The sequence below is a fragment of the Hippocampus bargibanti genome, linkage group LG08, assembly GCF_051943395.1.
Source record: "Hippocampus bargibanti isolate YZ-2025 linkage group LG08, ASM5194339v1, whole genome shotgun sequence".
Lineage (NCBI taxonomy): Eukaryota > Metazoa > Chordata > Actinopteri > Syngnathiformes > Syngnathidae > Hippocampus > Hippocampus bargibanti.
This window is the reverse complement of record NC_142741.1, coordinates 2,893,254-2,917,999: the sequence shown is the minus strand read 5'-3', so window position 1 is coordinate 2,917,999 and position 24,746 is coordinate 2,893,254. Positions and strand designations below refer to the sequence as shown.

The 24,746-nt window shown below is 39.4% G+C and overlaps 1 protein-coding gene across 7 annotated transcripts in view; it reads right to left on the bottom strand.

The window, feature by feature from the left end:
- The window catches only part of myo3b (myosin IIIB), a 93,534-nt gene that overhangs the window by 62,211 nt on the left and 6,577 nt on the right, over positions 1-24,746 (bottom strand). For 6 of the 7 annotated variants that reach the window (XR_016115718.1, XR_016115719.1, XM_089002204.1 and 3 more), the window contains 17 exons: positions 23,522-23,705; positions 22,582-22,602; positions 20,707-20,841; positions 20,493-20,597; positions 20,230-20,329; positions 18,218-18,294; positions 16,545-16,690; positions 10,840-10,905; positions 9,118-9,273; positions 5,011-5,095; positions 4,813-4,929; positions 3,531-3,635; positions 2,607-2,690; positions 2,294-2,496; positions 1,244-1,342; positions 1,053-1,167; positions 74-200 (listed from right to left, as the gene is read on the bottom strand). Coding sequence is in view for 5 of the 7 variants with exons in the window: in XM_089002204.1 (XP_088858330.1) it covers positions 74-200; positions 1,053-1,167; positions 1,244-1,342; positions 2,294-2,496; positions 2,607-2,690; positions 3,531-3,635; positions 4,813-4,929; positions 5,011-5,095; positions 9,118-9,273; positions 10,840-10,905; positions 16,545-16,690; positions 18,218-18,294; positions 20,230-20,329; positions 20,493-20,597; positions 20,707-20,841; positions 22,582-22,602; positions 23,522-23,705 (1,925 nt within the window). In the remaining 2 variants the exon portion in view is untranslated. The remainder of the gene's footprint in view (positions 1-73; positions 201-1,052; positions 1,168-1,243; positions 1,343-2,293; positions 2,497-2,606; positions 2,691-3,530; positions 3,636-4,812; positions 4,930-5,010; positions 5,096-9,117; positions 9,274-10,839; positions 10,906-16,544; positions 16,691-18,217; positions 18,295-20,229; positions 20,330-20,492; positions 20,598-20,706; positions 20,842-22,581; positions 22,603-23,521; positions 23,706-24,746) is intronic. The other variant, XM_089002203.1, reaches the window with a different exon arrangement.

Sequence of the window (24,746 nt, the reverse complement as noted above, 5' to 3'; positions counted from 1 at the left end):
AGCCAATCTAATCAAAATTAATCTAGTCTAATCTAATCTAATCTAAAAGAACGGATGTCTTGTCACTTTTTACCATTTTCCAAGGCTTCAGAGTTTGGCACCTCGCTCTTATCGGTTTGGTGCTGGGACGAGATGGCGGTAAATTCTATGTTGCCGGTGTTCAATATGGCTGATAGAATCCTGTAAACAGAGTTGACTTCCTACAATACGTAGCAGAAAGAAGAAAGTGACACAATTGACATCTACGAGGGGGAAACTTGATTCTTCTTTCCTGCAATACGGTGATACGTTGGCTTGCGAACTTAATTGGTTCCCAGACAGAGTGTCTAAGCCGAAAAGTGTCTATCCCAAAAATTAATTTCCCATAGGAAACCATTAAAATGAGAATAATCTGTTCTCAGGTCCCTCTAAAACATAATTTTCTGCTTTCTAATTTTCTAAGCCTTAAAACTACACGAAATATACCTTATGTATGTATAATATGGATGTATAATAAATGTGCTACGGTATTATAATTAAAGAAATAAACTGTACAGTACAATAAAGTAGTTATTTACCTTTGTGATGGTCGTTGATGGCTTGATGGAATGGAGTGGCCGGTTTCATCAGCATTAAACATTTGATGAGGAACGTAACCTACTTCTTTCACCATCTTGAGGAATGATCCCTCGTAGGTGCTTTCTCCGTGATAATTTTATCTAGTTCATCAATTGTGTTCTGTTTAGCTGGGTTGATAGCTTTTTGCATCAAGTGTACAGATGGCTTGTGCGGGTTATCTCTTTAATGTTTAAACCACCCCACCTCACTGCTGCGTTCTTAACCAATCACGTGGCTTTAACCTAAGACTGGGGGCGGGGAATAGAAGACAAAAACAGTCGGCTGCCATTTTGTTTTTAGAAGAACGGGCTCATTCGCGAACGACACATCGCTCATTGAGGCAGCTCCGTGTACGAAAAAAAGTTCGGATGCCAAGTAAAATTTTCTGAAATTCAACGTTCATAAACCGAAAAGTTCGCAAGCCAAGGGGTTTGTAAACTGAGGTATCACTGTACCTCTTCGGTGAAGCCGATGTTCCGGAAGCATTCCTGGATGACTTCAAACTGTTCCTTGTACAGCTTGCTGGACACAATGTCCTGCATGACTTTGCAGTGGTGATTGTCAATATACCTGCGCAGTTAAAAAAAAAAAAAAAATATGAGCACCCATATGTGAAACTTGACGTCACGTGAAATGCAGGAGCAACCAGGGAGGTGTCCGATCTGGCAACCTGTAAGCCTTCAGCTTGTCTTGGTGGTAAAGGCCAGCGTATATGTAGTAAAAGATGTGGAAGTTCTTTTCCCCCCTGTAATAAAACACAAGTGGAAGATTTACAGGACACGCGCCAGCGTTCACTCAACCCGTAACTCAAATATATAGAAAGCTAGCTAGCTAACAGATAGCTAATAGATAGCCAGCTAGACTGTTAGCTAACTAGTTAGTTAACCATATAGGTAATAAATAGCCAGCTAGTCAGATAGCAAATAGATAGCCAGCTACATAGCTAGCTAGTCAGATAGCAAATAGATAGCCAGCTAGGTAAGCTAGCTAATGTAGTCCTAAAACTCAATATGTGTTGAGAGTGTTGTTGTTGTTTTTTTACATTGTATATAATGTTTATGTTTAACTCAATATTCGAAAATGACAAAAGCCCTGGCCCTGGAGTGGATTTATTTTTTGCACATAATCTGGCAGTGAATGTTAACTAGAAAAATATTATAATTTCGAATCATATTATTTATTATTTTAAATACAACCTATAACCAATGAATGATGTAAAAACATGAAAAAAAAAATTGCAAGAACAAGACCAAATGATGCTACAAAATGAAACTCCTCAACTCACTTTGATGTAGAGCCTTGGCATCAAGATACCACAAGAGGGCGATAAAACACTTTTTTTTCCCCTTCAAAATGGCTCTTCTCGGCTTACTTCAATATTAATAATCCATTTAATTTCTAAGCGCCTTTCAAAACTCTCAAGGTTACTTTACAGTCGCAGGATCAGCTTTTCTGTGGGTGAGCAGCGGCAGCCACAAGCGCCAACCCGGAAGTAACTCAGATAGAAAGCTAGGTAGCTAATAGATAGCTAATAGCTAGCTAGCTAGATAGATAGATGGAAACAATGTAGCTCTTTTGCACTAAGATGGTGGCAGAGTACTAATTTTGTCTAAACTTAATTCCTATATTTTTTCAATATATTTCCTATATTGTTATTCCAAACAGTGAAAACACGTATAGCATGAATGACACCGACATGGCCTGTTTGATGACTCTGGACTTCTCCAGCAGGTACTCGGATATTTTGGCGCCGATAACGGCTCCGGTAGGCGTGAACTTCATCTCCAGGTACTTTCCGAAGCGACTGGAGTTGTCATTGATTGCCGTGCAGGCGTTACCGAAGGCCTCCACGAGCGGGTTCACTTGCAGGATCTTCTCACGTAAAGTCCGATTGTTTGCCTGAGGACACCCAAAACGTCTTTGTTTTTCATTTGTAACCACGTTTGTCATCATCTAAAGGTACTTGCTTCTTGAGATTCTAATTGATAAGTTGTACAAAGAGGCTGTACCTTTCCTAAAAAGGTGAGATGTTGAACAATCAAATGAGCGCTCTCCGTTTTGCCGGCGCCACTTTCGCCACTGATGATGATGCACTAATAACAAAGAAAACAAAGAAATAGTGATACCTTGGCTTACGAACTTAATTGGTTCCCAGACAGAGTGTGTAAGGCGAAAAGTGTGTATCCCAAATATTCATTTCCCATAGGAAACCATTCAAATGAGAATAATCCGTTCCCAGGTCCCCATAAAACATAATTTTCTAATTTTCGAAGCCTTAAAACTACGCAAAATACACCTTATTTTATGTATAATAAATATGCTATGGTATTATAATTAAAGAAATAAACTGTACTGTATAATAAAGTCGTTTTATTTACCTTTGTGATGGTCGTTGATGACTTGATGGTAAGGAGTGGCCGGTTTCATCAGCATAATTTTATCTAGTTCCTCATCAATTGTGTTCTGTTTAGCTGGGTTGATAGCTTTTTGGATCAAGCGTACAGATGGCTTGTGCGGGTTGTTTGTGGAGCCTGATTGATGGGAATTTTAACCTTGCAGTCTACACTCTGCCTTTGAACTATCAAAGTTGAAACGAGTCCAAATTTCACTGTTTTCTATCCATTTTGTCATTTTTCTCTCTGTCGTCTGCCATTCTGTTTAAAGCACCTCCCCTCAATGCTGTGTTCTTGACCAATCACGTGGCTTTAACTGAAGACTGGGGGCGGGGAATAGAGGACAAAAAAAATGTCGGCTGCCATTTTCTTTTTTGGAGAACGGCTTCACTCTCTCTTTCTATCTGTAAACCCCACCCCCCCTCACTGCTGCGTTCTTGACCAATCACGTGGCTTGAACCGACGACTGGGGGCGGGGAATAGAGGACATACTTATTTTGTCCACTCGTACTGATTTGTGGAGTTCCTTCCGTGCTCTACCTGATCCTTGCAGAAAGTCACCATGCTTTGATACGCTGCGTCGGCTGTTGCAAAGATGTGCGGGGGGTTATCGGCCCGCTTCACGCCATGGTATAGCTTTGAAAACTAAAAAAAGAAAAAAGAAAAGCATCAATTGAGGAATGTGAACTTCATGTGGTTACAAGAACAGAAGCGAAATGAATTGTTTAGCGATCGAATAGTCACTGGATCAATTGGATTGGCCATTATTCGTCTCGCAGTGGAGAAATTGACATTTCACAGCAGCAAAGTGATGAAAGTAAGAGAAGGAAAGTAAAGGAAGAAGTAGAAAAACAAAACAGGAGCTGCTGTAAAGGCAGCCACTCTTGCGGCGCCATCTTGAAGTAAAACGAAACGAAATAACACGAAATAATGTGACACAACACAAAAGACATTCTGTTCAATGTGATTCAGCACAGAATGGCCACCATTGAAAATGCCTGTGATTAATTGCAAATGCAGTTTTGGGTGTTTTAGTAGGCTTTTCCTGACTTTCATTTATTTTTTTGCTTTCTTGGCAAAGCCCTTATTTTCACTGCAAGAATAAAGACAAGAGTGCGGAAAACCTATTAAAGGCTTCCTGATTCTGAAAATCCTATTGGACCCTCCGCACCCTGCCCACCACCTTTTCTAGCTACTCCCCTCGGGCAGGCGCTACCGATCCATGTGCACCAAATCCACCAGACATGAACCCAAACAGTAATCCAAATATAACTTATTTATAAGATTAGATTAGCCTTTATTCGTGTCCTCCATACTTATTTGTCATATCTTTTTTCGGATACTACACACAACACACAAATTCCTTGTGTGTTCTAAATACTTGGCCAATAAAGATGATTCAGATTCAGATTTTTTTTTAACAGTATGTATTTTGACAGGCTTTCGTAAAACTGTATTATGTTCTGATGAAACCAAAGTTGGAAGTTTTTCTTCATATTTCCAAATACGTCACTACCAAAATTACAACGTGGCAGTCATGTGCTGCTTTGTTTTGAATGTAAAACTTGCTTTGAGTCTTTAAAACACACCTCAAAATTCACTTGTACTCTTTGACTTTTGAGCATGATTCAGATTTGGTCTTAGTTTTACTCCCTGGTGCTTTCTACTATCTTTGTGACTGCTTTATTTCCTGTATATGATAGTTCTCCACGTTAAGCGCTTTGTTACAGCTTCAGCTGTTGTTAAAACGCTATATAAATCAATATGTATTGTATTGTATTGTCATAAAGTTGATGAAATGCCATTTTAGTTTCTAACTAACCTGCGGAGAGTAGATGCTGAGGCTCTGGAAAGGATTGAGTGCGATGAGGATATCACCAACGTACGTATAAACCTGCAGCTCGGTATACCTTTTGTGGAGATGTCCTATTATGGTCTCCTGCGGAAAATTAGAGAAGAACATGTTACCTTCAGGAATATTCGATTTGCGCTTTGAGATAAAACGCGCGTTAAATCTCACCTCATCTAAGAACTCCAGGTTGACCAGATCGTCATCGGGACTACTCTCTATGATGAGGGTTTTACGAGTATTGATCCGTTCGTGCCTGGAATGTATGAAAGCGGAGGATGTGATCATGCCACTTCAAATGACTTTTACGGAGCGTATTCTACAAAGATTCCACTGCATATCGCTATATTTTACGTTTTAAGACTCACGCTGAATATTCACGTGACGTCACGTAAGGCATGTGTTGGGCGACCTCTTGTAGCTTCTCCGTTAGTGGGGAGAGCGATTTTACAAGAGAGTGTATGCGTGGGAAGCCGTTCGTATTTGGGTTAGCAGAAAGCGTGTGAGCTGACAAAGTAATAAAGATCGATAATACAAAATATAAAATGATTAAAATGACACTCAAAGTTATAAGATTGATAAATGAACTGTCAACATTTTGGTATATACAGTAAAGTCTCGTTATATCGATATTCAAGGGAGTCCGAAAAAATATCGATATAACCGGGACTATCGATATATCCGACCCTGTTTGCATGTAATTTTCTCCGTGCGTGCATAGAAATAGTATCGATATAACCGGGACTATCGATATATCCGATATCGATATAACGAGACTTTACTGTAATAGTATTCAATAGAAAAACGTTCTTTAAAAACAACAGATTGACATCGTATACTATTCGGTCGTATAAACCTGGCGTCGGCCATTTTGAATGCTTTTAGATTTACGACCGTTTTTGTCTGAATGGAACCCGGTCGTAACTCGGATGTTACCTGTATATGCTTTCATAAAGTACAATTTCATTATAATGACAGTGTTTGAAATAACGTCCGAAGCACAAAACAGGCTTCTGATTGGCCAAATCAGAAGCCTGTTTCGTGCTTCGGACTATACCGTGACTGTAAAGTGTACTTGGGCGTTTTGAAAGGTGCCAAGTACGCTTTACAGTCACGGTATAGTACGAAGCACGAAACAGGCTTCTGATTGGCCAAATCAGAAGCCTGTTTCATGCTTCGGACTATACCGTGACTGTAAAGTGTACTTGAGAGTTTTGAAAGGTGCCAAGTACGCTTTACAGTCACGGTATAGTCCGAAGCACGAAACAGGCTTCTGATTGGCCAAATCAGAAGCCTGTTTCGTGCTTCGGACTATACCGTGACTGTAAAGTGTACTTGGCCTCTTTCTAAGCGCCTTTCAAAACTCTCAAGTACGCTTTACAGTCACGGTATAGTACGAAGCACGAAACAGTCTTCTGATTGGCCAAATCAGAAGCCTGTTTCATGCTTCGGACTATACCGTGACTGTAAAGTGTACTTGAGAGTTTTGAAAGGCGCTTAGAAAGAGGTGTCCATATGACTTTTAGCAGGCAACGTAAATGTAAACGCTGTATTATGCACCATGACGACAAACGACAACTGGAGCAATATCTTCAGCAAGGGATATTTACCATAAATTAAGCAAGGGAGGATTTATACTTCGCAACAATGTTTTTTTTTTTTTTTTTGCAATTAGTCGTTTTATTGTGTTTCAAGTCGTGAAAAATGGGGCATGCATCTTTATGGCCGGGTAGGCTACTTTTCAGAGTTGTCTGCCCTGGTGTCCACTAACTTTTTGTCATGAGTTTCAGACACTGACAATGACCTATTTTTTTTTCCTGGGGAACTCACAGTCAATGTCTTGATCTTTTCTAACCCTATTGTATAAATTCAAGCTGGAGGTCACGAGTCACTTCCCACTCTGCCTGTGCATTTATTTCATATTCCGAATGGAGTGCAAATGCCGCATAGTCGATACGACTTGGCGGATCAAGCGACATCATTCCGTCCCTCCAGAACGGGCGACTTCTGTTATGGTGCCTCGCTACTTTGAAGACGATCTTAATTTTGCACCTACAGCAGCATCCTTTTAAACTCCTCCACGTCTTTTATTCTTCTTATCGGGGAGCCATTGTGCGTCTGATCTGTGGCTCGAGAGACCAAACCGGGCGAGCGCAGTTCTCGGTCTACATGCTGCTAATCCCATTATCCATTTTCATTCAGGACAGGAATTTGGGATCTCTCTCGGGGGTAAACAGAGTTGGCACGACATCAAAACACTCAGTCAAGGGCAGGTTTGGTGAACTACTTTGCGAGTGGGGTGGGGGGGTCGCGGTGCAAATATCGGGATTTCTTAACAGATGGCTGACTTGAGTGTTTTTTTTGTGCCATCGCGTACAAATCAATGGCAGGCATTGCACAAGCTGTGTAGTTTTTTAAATAAATACAAATATACAGTACTGTATATACATACATGCACACACATATACGTGTATACACACACACATATATACTGTATATAAACAAACACACATATATATATATATATATATATACATACACACACACATATATACATACACACACAAATATATACATACACACATATATATATACAGACATATGCACATATATACACACACACACACACACACACACATATATACATATACACACACATATATACTGTATATACATACACACATATACATACAAACCCACATATACATATATACATACACACGTGCATACATACAGTACACACACATAAAAACACATACATAGACACACACACATATACATACACACACATATACGTGTATACACACACACATATATACTGTATATAAACAAACACACACACATATATATATACATACACACACACATATATACATACACACAAATATATACATACACACATATATATATACATACACAAACAGACATATGCACATATATATATACACACACACACACATATATACACACACACACATATATACTGTATATACATACACACATATACATACATACCCACATATACATATATACATACACACGTGCATACATACAGTACACACACATAAAAACACATACATAGACACACACATACACATACATACACATATATACTGTACATACGTACACACATATACATACAACCATACACACACACACACACATGTAAGCATACATACACACACACATGGATACACACTTAGACGCACTTATCTACATACATACACACATATATACTGTATATACATACACACATATACATACATACACACATGTATGCATATATATACACACATGTATACATACAACCATACACACACATATATACATACATACACACATTTGCATACACACACGAATTTGCATACACACTTACACACACACACACACACGCATATATACATACACACATATATACTGCACATACGTACACACATATACATACAACCATACACACACATACATACACACATGTAAGCATACATACACACACACATGGATACACACTTAGACGCACTTATCTACATACATACACACATATATACTGTATATACATACACACATATACATACATACACACATGTATGCATATATATACACACAACCATACACACACATATATACATACATACACACACGAATTTGCATACACACTTACACACACACACACACACACACACACACACACACGCACACATACATACATACAGTAAATCCATCTAGCGTGTTTATGATTCCATGGTTATAATTTGGCATGGTCAAGAATTAACTAGACTTGAAGCTAATGATCGCTACGTTAGCTTTGTAAAAACCATTAAAGACTCGTTTCGTTTTATGTGCTGGTATAGATAATAAATTATCATTAATACAGTATACATGAAAGTAAATAAAATGCAAATTGCATTTAGAAAGACATTTATAGTTGATCAAATATGTATCGACATTGGGCTGTGAGAAAAAGGATTATTTTAATGGTTTAATTGATGAGATCAATGACATTATACAATATGATGGATTTATTCATGATGCTAATGGTGTGTTTTTATTAAAATACGTTTAGTCAGCATCAGTCACACTAAATTAGTCACACTCACACACCTTATTTTTTTAACCACACACACATTGATATGTTTTGCTACGCTCTTTATCATCTCCAAGCAAAAAAAAAAAAAAAAAAAAGATGAGAGCCTGCCCCCTACTGGAGTCGAATATGATCGCAATTAAGTTTTGTGTCTTCTTCTATGAGAGCAAAATCTAGATGAGTATAAATAAACTTACTTAGTTTTGGCCGCACATCCCAATTCTTGTTGCTCTTTGATAAGCGCCGCCAGCTGCTGTCGAAGACTCACATCTTTGCCGTGGGCCTTTTTGATGAAGGGATGCTCCAGAAGATGAGTCACTGAAGGACGTGCCTCAAAATCCTTTATTAGACACCTTGGAAGCAACCAAAAGAAATATATTTAAATATATTTTTGGAGTGACAGTACAGAAGAAAAAAAAAAGCTCAACGGTGATCACCTGAACATTGTAGCAAACTAACAGATATATTCAACAGATGCTCCAAAAGGGAGAAAACACAGAGTGAGCGACTAAAAAAAAAAAAAATCTGAGTGGCTAATCGTGGATGCGGTCGCCATGGCCGCGCAGTCCAAACAAGCCCTGCCAAGGCTTCCTATCAGGGATGTGCAGTGTTTGCCTAAGCATTGCTTTTACAGCTCAAACTGTACATGTGCTCATGGGTAACCGTGGAAACGGAAAGGATGCATTCTAATAATAATAATAATAATAATAATAATAATAATAATAATAATAATAATAATAATAATAATACATTTCATTTGTAAGCGCCTTTCAAAAATCTCAAGGTCACTTTACAGTCACAGGATCAGTTTTTCTGTGCGTGAGCAGTGGCAGTCACATGCGCCAGCGTTTATACAACCCGGAAGTAACTCAAATAGATAGAAAACTACACACACACACACACACGCACGCACACACACACACACACACACACACACACACACACACACACACACACACACACACACACACACACACAGTATATATACATATATATATACACGCACGGTATATATACATATATATATACATACAGTAAATATAAAGATAATATACATAAATATAAATAAATAATAATAATATAATAAATAATAAAAATAAGGTCAGTTTACAGTCAGGATCAGTTTTTCTGTGGGTGAGCAGTGGCAGTCACATGCGCCAGCGTTTACTCAACCCGGAAGTAACTCAAATAGAGAGAAAACTACACACACACAGTATATATACATATATATATACACACACACGGTATATATACATATATATACATACAGTACATATACATATAATCTAAATAAATAATAATCATAAATAAAAAAAATAAGGTCACTTTACAGTCAGGATCAATTTTTCTGTGGGTGAGCAGTGGCAGCCACATGCGCCAGCGTTCACTCAACCCGGAAGTAACTCAAATAGATAGAAAACTACACACACAGTATATATACATATATACACACATGCGATATATACATATATATACTTACAGTACATAGAAATATAATATAAATAAATAATAATCATAAATAAATATAATAAATAATAAAAATAAGATCACTTTACAGTCAGGATCAGTTTTTCTGTGAGTGAGCAGTGGCAGCCACATGCGCCAGCGTTCACTCAACCCGGAAGTAACTCAAATAGATATACATACAGTAGATATAAATATGATATAAATAATCATAATAATAATAAATTATAAAAATAATAATGAATAAACAAACAATGAATAATAAACAAATAAACAAAAAACGATATATATTCTGGCTCTAATCCCGAATATATTTAACATGCTTTTGTATAGGACAATTACTTTGAAAAGCAAAGTAAAATAAAAGCATTGACTATCTCACGGTACACAGCCACAAAATAAAATATCATAAAAAATTTTGAATAAATAAATAAGCAAATATTGATGAATCTTACTGGCCGATGAAATGGCAGAAACTTCTGCACCACTCATCTGGATTTTTCAGGGTAGGTGAAGGATTTCTGAAAGAACATCAGAAAAGATTTATATATATATATATATATATATATATATATATATATATATATATATATATATATATATATATATATATACATACACACAATGATACCTTGGCTTACGAACTTAATTGGTTCCCAGACAGAGTGTGTAAAGCAGAAAGTGTATATCCCAAAAAATAATTTCCCATTGGAAACCATTAAAATGAGAATAATCCGTTCCCAGGTCCCCATAAAACATAATTTTCTACTTTCTAATTTCCTAAGCCTTAAAACTACACAAAATATACCTTATTTTATGTATAATAAATGTGCTATGGTATTATAATTAAAGAAATACATTGTACTGTATAATAAAGTCGTTTTATTTAGCTTTGTGATGGTTGAGGATGGCTTGATGGAATGATCCCTTGTAGGTGCTTTCTCTGCGATAATTTTACCTTGTTCCTCATCAATTGTGTTCTGTTTAGCTGGGTTGATAGCTTTTTGCATCAAGTGTACAGATGGCTTGTGCGGGTTATTTGTGGAGCCTGATTGATGGAAATTTTAACCTTGCAGTCTGCACTCTGCCTTTGAACTATCAAAGTTGAAACTCTCACTGTCGTCTGCCTGTCTCTTTAATGTTTAAACCACCGCCCCTCACTGCTGCGTTCGTGACCAATCACGTGGCTTTAACTGAAGACTGGGGGCGGGGAATAGAGACCAAAAAAATGTTGGCAGCCATTTTTTTTGGGGGGAGAATGGCTTCACTCTCTCTCTGTCTGGCTATTTATTTATTTATTTATTTATTTATGTATTTATTTATGGGTGTGTTTATTGGTGTGTGTATGTATTTATTCGGTTTATTTATGTATTTAATAATGTGGTTAGTTAGCTAGTTAGCTATTATTTATTTATGTCATTGTTGGAGTGTTAATGTATTTATTCATTTTTTTTATTATTCATGTACTTAATTATTCGGTTAGTTAGCCAGTTAGCTACATAGCGAGTTAGCGACATAGCCAGTTATCCATCCATCTATTTATTTATTTATTTATTTATTTATTCATTCATTTATCAATTCATTCATCTATTTATCCATTCATTTATTTATGTTTGTTGGTGTGTTTATTTGTTTTTTTTTATCTATGTATTAATTTATTTGGTTATTTAGCTACATAGCCATTTATGTATTTATTTATTCATGTATATATTTATTTATTTTTGTATCCATTCGCTTATGTATGTATGTATGTATGTATGCATGCATGCATGCATGCATGCATGTATGTATGTATGTATGTATGTATGTATGTATGTATGTATGTATGTATGCATGTATGCATGCATGTATGCATGTATGTATGCATGTATGTATGCATGTATGTGTCTGTCTGTCTACTTATTTATTTATTTTCAACTCTGTCCATGTAATAAAGACTTGTACATACATAGAATGTAACATTCTCTTCCCACCCTATTGCACTGACTCATTTTTTGGAAGGAAAATCTTGTCATTTTCAAACAACCTCGCACGATCCAAAAAAAAAAATCAAAGCAGAGGATCCCTCGCAAAGTGCAGATCAAAGGCGGTAAAGTGACTGCTTCAATGGGAGCTTCAATGTGAGCCTGGAGACACGTTTTCTCGCCTTGATGTCGCTACGCACTACTTATGCGTTACTGTGTCGATTGAAAAAAAAAAAAAAAAAAAAGCACACGCGCTGGAGATAACGCTCTCAAGTGTGCTTATTGTGCTTGGGAAACTCGGGTATTTTTGTTATTTGTAGCTTTTGAGTACTGGTGAGAGTGGCGGCTAATATTGTAAACATGAACGTCTTATTCAAATTGCGGGCCGGGAAAGAGCGCGTACTGTCAAGTCTCTCCTCGGTGTGGATTGAGGCGAAATCGGAGGTGTCAACGGTACTTGACGGCTGGCGCTAAGCCTCGCAGAAAGACAAAAATGAGCGCAAAGAAAGATTTTAGCGTGCTGCTCAGTATGCAGCTTTGATAATCCTACACATCCCATAGGATGTTTTATGTCTCTTGTTATTTAAAGATTGCGTTTTGTCAAAAATAAATAAATGGAAACAATGAAATTAGTAAAAATTATGTGGATCGGAATTACAGTGATACAGTAAAGTCTCGTTATATCGATATTCAAGGGAGTCCGAAAAAATATCGATATAACCGGGACTATCGATATATCCGACCCTGTTTGCATGTAATTTTCTCAGTGCGTGCATAGAAATAGTATCGATATAACCGGGACTATCGATATATCCGATATCGATATAACGAGACTTTACTGTACCTCGGTTTACAAACCCCTCGGTTTACGAACTTTTCGGTTGACGAACGTTACATTTCTGAAAACTTTTCCTTGGCAGACAAACTTTTTTTTCGTACACGGAGCCGCCTCAATGATTGATGTGTCGTTCGCAAACGAGGCCGTTCTTCTAACAACAAAATGGCAGCCGACTGTTTTTGTCCTCTATTGCCCGCCCCCAGTCTTCGGTTAAAGCCACGTGATTGGTCAAGAACGCAGCAGTGAGGGGAGGTGGTTTAAACATTAAAGAGACAGGCAGATAAGATAAGGTAAGTCGGATGTTACCTGTATATGGTTCTGGAGTTATCTGAGCTTGAAATGGGGGCTTTAGTCCAAAATACAATGCAATACATACATATTGGTTTATATAGCGCTAGAAACACAACTGAAAAAAGCATGAACATGGAAAAGGGGGAAATCCCGCCCACTTGTGGAAGGGGGGAAGAAAAAAAAAAAAAAAAAAAACATTGCCAGAGGTCTGACCAGCGCTTTATCAACACCCAAGCATAAAAAACTAAACCCAAGCCAATTCTGAAATGGCGCTCTTCGTCGGATTTTCAATTTCTGAATACATTCAGGAATGGCAGTGAATGACATTGAGGGTAAGCATCAGTCCACTCACTCATCGTGGTCATCACATGACCCCTTGATTACAGTATCTAATAAACATTGTGTTTCCACAATGGCAATTTGTACCCGGCTGGAAGTGACTTTCACCCCCAACAGGCTATAAACATCCTGTGAGCTCCATGAACCGAGGTCACCTTCACTCTTTATGCGCCGGAAATACTTGCTTCTCGGAGAACAGTCACGCGTCTGTACAGCAAGTTTAAATAGCGAGATGGCTACGGCTGTCTGTATTAGCACATTTGAGAAGACGTCTTTGCCTCCATTTCTCGTCTTTCCGCCTCTATTTGATTAATTGAGCTGCGGTGTGGTTGACAGACGTGAGCTCATAATATCCAAGTGTGAAGGTAATGGAGGATGTCAGAAGGTAAAAGTTGTCAAGCCATCAACTGCAAAATTAATGACAAATACAAATATGGCCTGTGATATTCAATATACAGTGATAGCTCGGTTTACGAATCCCTTGGCTTACGAACTTTTCGGTTTATGAATGTTAAATTGATGAAAACTTTACCTTGGCATACAAACTATTTTTCGGGATGCACACGGAGCTGCCACAATGAGTGATGTGTCGTTCGCGAACGAGCCCGTTCTCCGAAAAAGAAAATGGCAGCCGACTGTTTTTGTCCTCTATTCCCAGTCTTCGCTTAAAGCCACGTGATTGGTCAAGAATGCAGCAGTTAGGGGTGGGGTTTAAACATTAAATAAATAGGCAAACAACAGAGAGAGCGAGAAAATGGACAGAAAACAGTGAAATTTGGACTAGTTTCAATTTTGATAATTCAAAGGCATAGTGTAGACTGCAAGGTTAAAATATCCCATCAATCAGGCTCCACAAACAACCCGCAAAAGCCATCTGTACACTTGATGCAAAAAGCTATCAACCCAGCTAAACAGAACACAATTGATGAGGAACTAGGTAAAATTATGGCAGAGAAAGCACCTACAAGGGATCATTCCGCAAAATGGTGAAAGAAGAAGGCTACGTTCCTCTTCAAGTGTTTAATGCTGATGAAACCGGCCACTCCATTCCATCAATGACCAATCACAAAGGTAAATAAACGACTTTATTATATAGTACAGTTTATTTCTTTAATTACAGTCCTGATGGAATTTGACTCTCCTTCCAAACAGCAATTCCCTTCCTCCGACCTCCTAAGGCATAACTTCTCCTAAAGGCCTAACTTCAGAGCCTCTGTTAATACCTTGTATTGAATTAGCAAAAAGGCTCACGTTTGTACAATCATCAAAATCTGTCATGATAAATTCCTCCGACCCGGTCATGAATCACCGGTAGCGCAACTTCAAACTCAACGGTGGAACACATTTCCCTATTCAGAAAGTCATTCAATAGAGGAGTCATCATTTACACCAGATTCCTTTGGTCTGCTGTGACGGCAAAATATATTGGAGAGAAATGACATGTTAACAGAATCATTTCACGGTTCAACACCTTAGATGTGATTTATACGGCGACCAGGGTTGCCGTTTCGCCCGTGAAAGCGCAAACTATCTATTTGGACTCCAGCAGGTCTTGGCCATCCATTTTTTTTTTTCATTCCTCACTAGAGTCGCGAGTGACTATCCTAGCTGACTTTGGGGAGAGAGGTGGCAAAATGACAAATAGATAAACAATTTGACAGCTTGAAAATTATAAATAATTCAGTCAGTAATAGAACTCAAACCCAGAACTATAGAAGTTTAGGGCAGGTGCTCTAACCATGAACTCATTCACTGCCATTTCCGAATGTACAGTGATACCTTGGCTTCCGAACTCAATTGGCTCCCAGACAGAGTGTGTAAGGCGAAAAGTGTGTATCCCAAAAATTAATTTCCCATAGGAAACCATTAAAATGAGAATAATCAGTTCCCAGGTCCCCATAAAACATCATTTTCTACTTAATAAGCCTTAAAACTACACAAAATATAGTGATTCCTTGGCTTACGAACTCAATTGGCTCCCAGACAGAGTGTGTAAGGCGAAAAGTGTGTATCCCAAAAATTAATTTCCCATAGGAAACCATTAAAATGAGAATAATCAGTTCCCAGGTCCCCATAAAACATCATTTTCTACTTAATAAGCCTTAAAACTACACAAAATATAGTGATTCCTTGGCTTCCGAACTCAATTGGCTCCCAGAGTGTGTAAGGCGAAAAGTGTGTATCCCAAAAATTAATTTCCCATAGGAAACCATTAAAATGAGAATAATCCATTCCAAGGTCCCCATAAAACGTAATTTTCTACTTTCTAATTTTCTAAGCCTGAAAACTACACAAAATATACCTTATTTCATTTATAATAAATGTGCTATGGGATTATAATTAAAGAAATAAACTACTGTATATAATGACAGAGACATAGAAAGAGAGACAGGGGCAGACAGAGAAAGACAAAGAGAGACAGAGAGAGAGAGAGACAGAGACAGGCAGACAGAGCCAGAGAGCTGTTTATAGTTTTTAAGGCCATGAAGTCACCTTGTTGTAAAATTGACTATGGATGAAAATCTTTCTGTATTCTATCTAGCAAGCCTCATCTATGTTTGAATGGCGCTAATCATCAATGCTAATTGCAATCAGACCAGCATATTTCCCCCTTCCAGGTGATGACTGACTGAATGATTGTGCAGATTTAAAAAAAAAATTGTTCTGTGCATCCACATAAAGAAGCGGCTTTCAGGTGAAGGCCAGGGGCTCCCTCTAGTGGACTTACCGTGGGATCTTGAAGAGCGCTTTGACAGGGTGCATGTCAGCCAGAGGGGGGTCTCCATCTGCAAGCTCGATGGCGGTGATACCCAGAGACCAAACGTCACAGCGGGCGTCATAGGAGTAATCATATTGTTGTTCACAGGCTATCACCTGGTAACATGCAGGGGGGGGAGAAAAAAAGGCCAATATTGTCTCTTAATTTAGTCAAAACGCAACTGGCACTTCATGAGGAATTCATGAGGGAACACAACCATGGAATTGTATGGAAGACAGAAGCAGAAAATTGCACTGCATTGGATATCAATATGTTTGATTGTTATGGTTGTTACTTTACAGTGATGCCTTGACTTACGAACTTAATTGGTTCCCAGAAAGAGTGTGTAAAGCAAAAAGTGTGTATCCTAAACATTAATTCCCCATAGGAAAACATTAAAATGAGAACAATCCGTTCCCAGGTCCCCATAAAACATAATTTTCTACTTTCTAATTTTCTAAGCCTTAAAACTACACAAAATATACCTTATTTTACGTATAATAAATGTGCTATGGTAGTACAATTAAAGAAATAAACTGTACTGTATAATAAAGTGGTTTTATTTAACTTTGTGATGGTCTTTGATGGCTTGATGGAATGGAGTGGCCGGTTTCATCAGCATTAAACACTTGATGAGGAACGTAGCCTTGTTCTTTCACCATCTTGAGGAGTGATCCCTTGTAGGTGCTTTCTCTGCCATAATTTTACCTTGTTCCTCATCAATTGTGTTCTGTTTAGCTGGGTTGATAGCTTTATGCATCAAGTGTACAGATGGCTTGTGCGGGTTATTTGTGGAGCCTGATTGATGAGATATTTTAACCTTGCAGTCTACACTCTGCCTTTGAACTATCAAAGTTGAAACTTTCTCACTGTCGTCTGCCTGTCTCTTTAATGTTTAAACCTCCCCGACTCACTGCTGCGTTCTTGACCAATCACGTGGCTTTAACCGAAGACTAGGGGCGGGGAATAGAGGACAAAAAAAAATTCGGCTGCCATTTTGTTTTTTGGAAAATGGCTTCACTCTCTCTCTCTGTCTGTAACCCCCACCCCCTCACTGTTGCGTTCTTGACCAATCACGTGGCTTTAACCGAAGACTGGGGGTGAGGAATCGAGGACCAAAACAAGCCGGCTACCATTTTCTTGTCGGAAGAACGGGCTCGTTCGCGAACGACACATCACTCATTGTGGCAACTCCGTGTGTATCCCGAAAGATAGTTTGTATGCCAAGGTAAAATTATCATAAATCTAACGTTCGTAAACCGAAAAGTTCGTAAGCCAAGGGCTTCGTAAAACCGAAGTATCACTATATACATATGATCGATGGGGCCTGTATTTACTGACCAGTTGGGCGAATTTCCCACTCAATAATTATAATTGGCACAGCATTAAACAGCTGAGTTTAGTCTAATGGCCCCTGAGGTGCTTTTCTTACAACCTTATCACGCCGCTTGATTTCTGCCACAGAGAAACTGGCGGGCCGCGGTCTCCCAGCTATTAACCTTGAGGTGCTCCCGTGGAGGGGAATACATAATGACACCAAATGGGGGTAGGGGGTACAGAAATAGCTCAACCTCTCCCTTCTCCGCCTGGGTAACAATTCACGTTTGACATTTCAGAACCCAAAAAAAATGAGTATTACTGACCTCAGGAGCCATCCAAAATGGTGTCCCGACAGACGTGTTCCTTCGCAACCGTGCGCTGGTCAGTTGTGCCGAAACGCCTGGAAAAAAAACAACACAAGACGGTGATTTAAAAGCAGCGAGAACAAAGTCGCAGATAAATAAATACAGTGATACCTTGGCTTACGGACTTAATTGGTTCCCAGACAGAGTGTGTAAGGCGAAAAGTGTGTATCCCAAAAATGAATTTCCCATAGGAAACCATTAAAATGAGAATAATCCGTTCCCAGGTACCCATAAAACATAATTTTCTACTTTCTTATTTTCTAAGTCTTAAAACTACACAAAATATACCTTATTTGATGTATAATAAAGGTGCTATACTGTATTCTAATTAAATAAATAAACTGTACAGTATAATAAAGTTGTTTTTATTTACCTTTGTGATGGTCGTTGATGGCTTGATGGAATAGGGTGGCCGGTTTCATCAGCATTAAACACTTGATGAGGAACGTAGCCTTCTTCTTTCACCATCTTGAGGAATGCTCCCTTGTAAGTGCTTTCGCTGCGATAATTTTATCTAGTTCATCATCAATTGTCTTCTGTTTAGCTGGGTTGATCGCTTTTTGCTTCAAGTGTACAGATGGCTTGTGTGGGTTATTTGTGTAGCCTGACTGATGGGAATTTTAACCTTGCAGTCTACACTCTGCCTTTGAACTATCAAAGTTGAAACTCTCACTGTTGTCTGCCTGTCTCTTTAATGTCTAAACCACCTCCCCTCACTGCTGTGTTCTTGACCAATCATGTGGCTTTAACCGAAGACTGGGGGCGGGGAATTAAGGACAAAAAAATGTCGGCTGCCATTTTGTTTTTTGGAGAATGGCTTCACTCTCTGTCTGTAAGCCCCACCCCCTCACTGCTGCGTTTCTTGACCAATCATGTGGCTTTAACCGACGACTGGGGGCGGGCAATAGAGGACCAAAACAAGCCGGCTGCCATTTTCTTGTCAGGAGAACGGGCTCGTTCGCGAACGACGCATCACTCATTGTGGCAGCTCCGTCTGTGTCCCGAAAAATAGTTCATATGCCAATGTAAAATGTTAATAAATCTAACGTTCGTAAACCGAAAAGTTCGTAAGCTAAGGGGTTCGTAAACCGAGGTATCACTGTAACTAAAATGCTGGCGTATTATTTACTGTGGCAGCCTGTCAAGCGGGACAACAAAAGCCCTGCGATCATTTCAAATTATGTCGGACAGATTTTTATCAGCGTGAGGTCCACTTCATCTCAACGGCACCGAGGATAGAAACACGCCTGAGGGATTCCGAATCGTTTACCACAACAGCTTTCATTTTAATATGAAAAAAATAATGTAATTTAAATGAGCAATAATATCCTCGGGGTTAAGGCTACCGTCCATGAAATCAAACGACGTCATAGTGGCAAAGGGGGGCGGGGGGGCTTTCAGTAAGAATACAGTGATACCTTGGCTTATGAACTTAATCGGTTCCCAGATAGAGTGTGTAAGGCGAAAAGTGTGTAACCCAAAAATTAATTTCCCATATGAAACCATTAAAATGAGAATAATCCGTTCCAAGGTCCCCATAAAACATAATTCTCCTCACTGCACTCACTGCAGCGTTCTTGACCAATCACGTGGCTTTAACCGACGACTGGGGGCGGGGAATAGAGGACCAAAACAAGCCGGTTGCCATTTTCTTTTAAGCGAACGGGCTCGTTCGCGAACGACACATCACTCATTGTGGCAGCTCCGTGTGTATCCCGAAAAATAGTTTGTATGTCAAGATAAAATTTTCATGAATTTAATGTTCGTAAACCGAAAAGTTCGTAAGCCAACGGCTTCGTAAACCGAGGTATCACTGTAGGGTCGAAGTCGAGGATACACACCACTCCAAACAACAAGGGCAATTTCTCCACTGTGAGACTAATAAAGGCATATCCAATCCAATCCAATAATCAACCCCACCTTTCAAAATTTCTACCACAGAATGAGAAGAAATTTCAGAAACAAGGTACCAAAGTCAACCAGCTTGACTCCCCCATCAGTCGTCAGAAGGATGTTATTGCCTTTGACATCGCGATGGATGATCCGGTTGTTGTGCAAATGCTGGAGTCCCTTTTCAAGGTGAGAGGAGTGAAAACATGGACGTCATTACACAACAAAAATAACCGGAAACGATGAGTAATAACAACATTGAATCTGGGTTTCTCCACCCAAGTCTCGCCATGTTCCCTCCATGTTGAATTCCAGCCCTTCCAGGCTAACATTAGCATCTTACCAGGAGGGCGCTGCACAAGATGTATGCTATAATAGGCTCCCGCAGACGTTGGCCTCGGATTAGCAACCCTTTGATGAGCTCCGTGACGGAACCGCCATTGCAGAGCTGCGAAGGGGACGGAGAATGGAGAGACGTATCACCATCACCTTGTCTTATTATCACACACATGGACAATTCTTATGTCTTCCATGGACATTGTTGGTATGCAGCTCACCTCCAGGACTAACCAGAGCTGTCCGCCCGATAAATTTTCCGACTTGTAAAACATGCCGTAAAACTTGACCACGTTGGGGTGGTTGGAGAGGGATCTCAGGATGTTGTATTCTGCCTCGATTTCTTCATCCACATCCTTTTTGGGGTGACAACGGGAAATAAAATAAGGGGTTAAGGAGTACAGACGATCTTTCAGCATTTTCTGCACCCTCTTTGTCATATGAAGCAGTTCTAGATGAAAGAGGGGCGGGTCAAAGCGTCCTTTCCACCAGTGGATCAGGGACATCATGGTGAAATATGCACGTCTGCTACGAGCTAAATGTTCAAAGCAACCACAAAGTTGTAGCGTCCATTGACGAAAAAAAAGGGATTGTCTCACATCCCCACGTAAATCCGCTTGAATTCCAAGCCGCGGCAGTTCCGCATACGCATGGGCGCTCTGCACTGTTGTTTCTTTCTTCTTATCATGGGCTCCAATAGACGCAGTAGCAGTTTTGGTGGTGTTATGAGTAGTGGTAGAAGGAGCAGCAGTACTTTTCCGTGAAAGACAAAATCAGAAGGATGGAAAAAAAAAACGCCTTTCTGGATGTCGGGGTGATCATGTCAGTCGGAGGAATGAGACGGGAGACTGCAGCCATCCCAAAGGCCATCAAGGGCGGAATCATGATGAAAAGTTGAGCGCTTCATCCACTCAAGTTGAAGCTCGACGTGACCGAATCGGAATCACACAAATAAATGAGTCGATTCATAAAGAATAGACGGCTAATGGAGGAGCTACCACTTGAGGGAAAAGCTGAATTTGAACATAAAAAAATGACATGAATATCATTAACTCATTCACTGCCAGGTGATGTGCAAAAAAAATGTGTCCACTCCAGTGCCAGGGTTTTTGTCATTTTCACTCCAATTGCAGTACCCACAGAATATTGAGATTTAGGACTATATAAATATTCAATAAAGCATAAGAAACCTTCTTTCATCCGGAAAAAAAAGAGTTAATTCCTGTCGGAGATATTCTGTCGGACACTGTGGACAAAGGCTTGAACACAGAAAGATTGTCTTTTACTGCCGGAAGGAGACGCAGCCATTCATGACAGACGCCTGAATTCTGCAGCCCTCTGCAAAGCTATTTATTTAGAATATATGCACATTTAAGTGATACATTAGTAAAACATAGTTTTACCACGCGTCTTGAGTTCTAAGCACGAACAGCTGTAAGCAATAAAACAGTGTCTTTTCCCTGAACTGATACATTTTTAACCTGGTTAATGAGCTCTTCCTGCGAAGGAGTTTCAAGTCGTAAATTACTTCTGTGATAAAGGAGTTACCCCAAGTCCTAAATTCTGTCCAAGGCTAGATCTCCTAGATGAAGATTACAGTTAAAGAGGTTGTGTCTGTTGACCTCAGATTGACCTCAGGCCATCTGCGCCTTTTGTTTGGTTGGCCAGCTAAGCATGAAACTTTTAAATATGATAACTTCTTATTCTGTCTAATCTCTATCATTTCCTAAATTATATGGGTCTGGAGTTATCTGAGCTTGAAATGGCGGCGGCTGCCCAAAATACAATGCAATATATAAATATTGATTTATATAGTGGTTTTAAATAGCTGAAGGTGTAACATAGCGTTAACATGGACAAAAGGCAAACATTGCCAGAGGTCTGACCAGCGCTTTATCGGCACACCCCGCAAGAAAAACTAAAACTCGAACAAATTCAGGGATGGCGCATGGCGCCATCACAATTTTCAATTCCCGAAAAAATTTGAGAATGGCAGCGAATGAGTTAATTAAATGGGAAATGACAATGAACAGCAATAATGGAGGTGTGTGAGGGGGTTTGGGGTGTCACAGCTGCACAGATTCCAGCCAACTTACTCTGTTGGTGTGTCTTGTATGCTGCGATAAGGCAGTTTCAAAAGTTTCAGCGTGAGCGATGTCATGTCAAATTCACAACTCACAAAACGGTCTATTTTCAATCAAATCGGCTTTACATAGTCATTGTGATCGGACTATTTTATAGATTAAATATTACCACCAACACCAGCGAAGAACAGAACCAGGAGAAGAACATCAATTTTGATCTACAGTGAGACCTCAACTTACGAACTTAATTGGTTCCCAGACAGAGTGTGTATCTCAAAAAAAAAATCCCATAGGAAACCATTAAAATGGGAATAATCCGTTCCCGGGTTTCCATAAAATATACTTTTCAACTAAATAAGCCTTAAAACTACACACAACATACCTTATTCTATGTATAATAAATGTGCTATTGTATTGTAATGAAGGAAATACACTGCATTGTATCATAAAGTCACTTTATTTACATTTGTGATGGTCATTGATGGCTTGATGGAATGGCGTTGGAGGTCAAAGGGAATTGCTGTTTGGAAAGAGAGGCTCATTACATGAGGACTGTAATTAAAGAAATAAACTGTGGTGTACAATAAAGTTTTATTGACCTTTTTGATTGTCGTTGATGGCTTATGGAAGGAGAGTCACCTTCCATAAGGACTGTTGGTGCTGTTCGGTTGTGTGCTTCCGCCGAAGATCACTCCGCCAGCCGTGGTGGGTGTGTATTATGAAAATAGTGCTTATTATAAGGTTTAAATTTCAGAAATTTGACGTTTGTAAGACGAAAAGTTTGTAAGTTGAGGTGTTTGTAAGTTGAGGTCTCACTGTACTCCATTTGACCTTCTAAAAACTTGTTAACGCGCACGTTGCGTCAAACTTCATCGCAACTTAGCAAAGTCAAATCCAAAACATGAACAATTTTCATCACACAACCTTAAAAAAAATATGAATTATGACTTACATTGATGGGATCCAACACTTTGACCGCTGCCTGACTTCCATCCTTCTTACTGGTCACCCGATAAACTTTGCCGTACGTGCCTTTCCCGATGGTCTTCACAATATCCCAGTAATCAGATGGATCGCCGAGGTTCTCCAGGCCAATCATGCTGGGTTTGTAGGGATATACTCCATACAATGAACGCCTGGGGGGGAGGGGGGTTAAAATTGCAGTGGCAAATGGTTCGGTGAAATCATATACAAAATAACTCGCGTATTTTCCGGTGTACAGACGCTCCCCTACTTCCCAACATTCGAGTTACGAACAACGTTACATACGAACATTTTTCTAGTAACATATGTAGTATCCTCTTCTTCTTCTTCTCCCTTCAGGGGTCGCCACAGCAAATCAATGTCTTACATCTAACCCGGTTTTGTGCATCCTCTTCTCTCACACCAGCTACCTTCATGTCGTCTTTGACAACATCCATAAACCTCCTCTATGGTCTTCCTCTCGGTCTCCTGCCTGGCGGTTCAAGGCTCAGCATCCTTCTCCCGATGTAGTCACTCTGTCTCTCCTCTGGACATGTCCAAACCATCTCAGTCTGACCTCTCTGACTTTGTCTACAAAGCCTCTAATATGAGTTGTCCCTCTGATATACAGTAAAGTCTCGTTATATCGATATTCTCGGGAGTTGGAAAAAATATCGATATAACCGGGACTATCGATATATCCGATCCTGCAGCATGTAAATTTTCTCCTTGCGTTCATAGAAATAGTATCATAATAAGCAGTACTATCGATATAACAAGACTTTACTGTACTCATTTCTGATCCTATGCTATCCAACCTGGTCACTCCCAAAGAAAACTTCAACATCTTCAGCTCTGCTTCCTGTCTTTTCTTCAGTGGCACTGTCTCTAGTCCAAACATCATGGCTGGTCTCACCACCGTGTTATATACCTTCCCTTTCATCATAGCTGAAACCCTTTTTTTTTTTTTCCACGCTCTCCATTACTCTGGACAATAGACCCCAAGTACTTAAAATCCTACACCTTCTTTATCTCTTCTCCCTGTAGCACCACTCTTGCACTTGGATCCCTCTTTCACACACACACACATATTCCATCTTGCTGCGATTGATCTTCATTCCTCTGCTTTCCAGGGCATACCTCCGCATCTCTAGTTTGTCCTCCACTTCTTCCCTGCTCTCGCTAGAGATCACAATGTCATCTGCAAACATCAT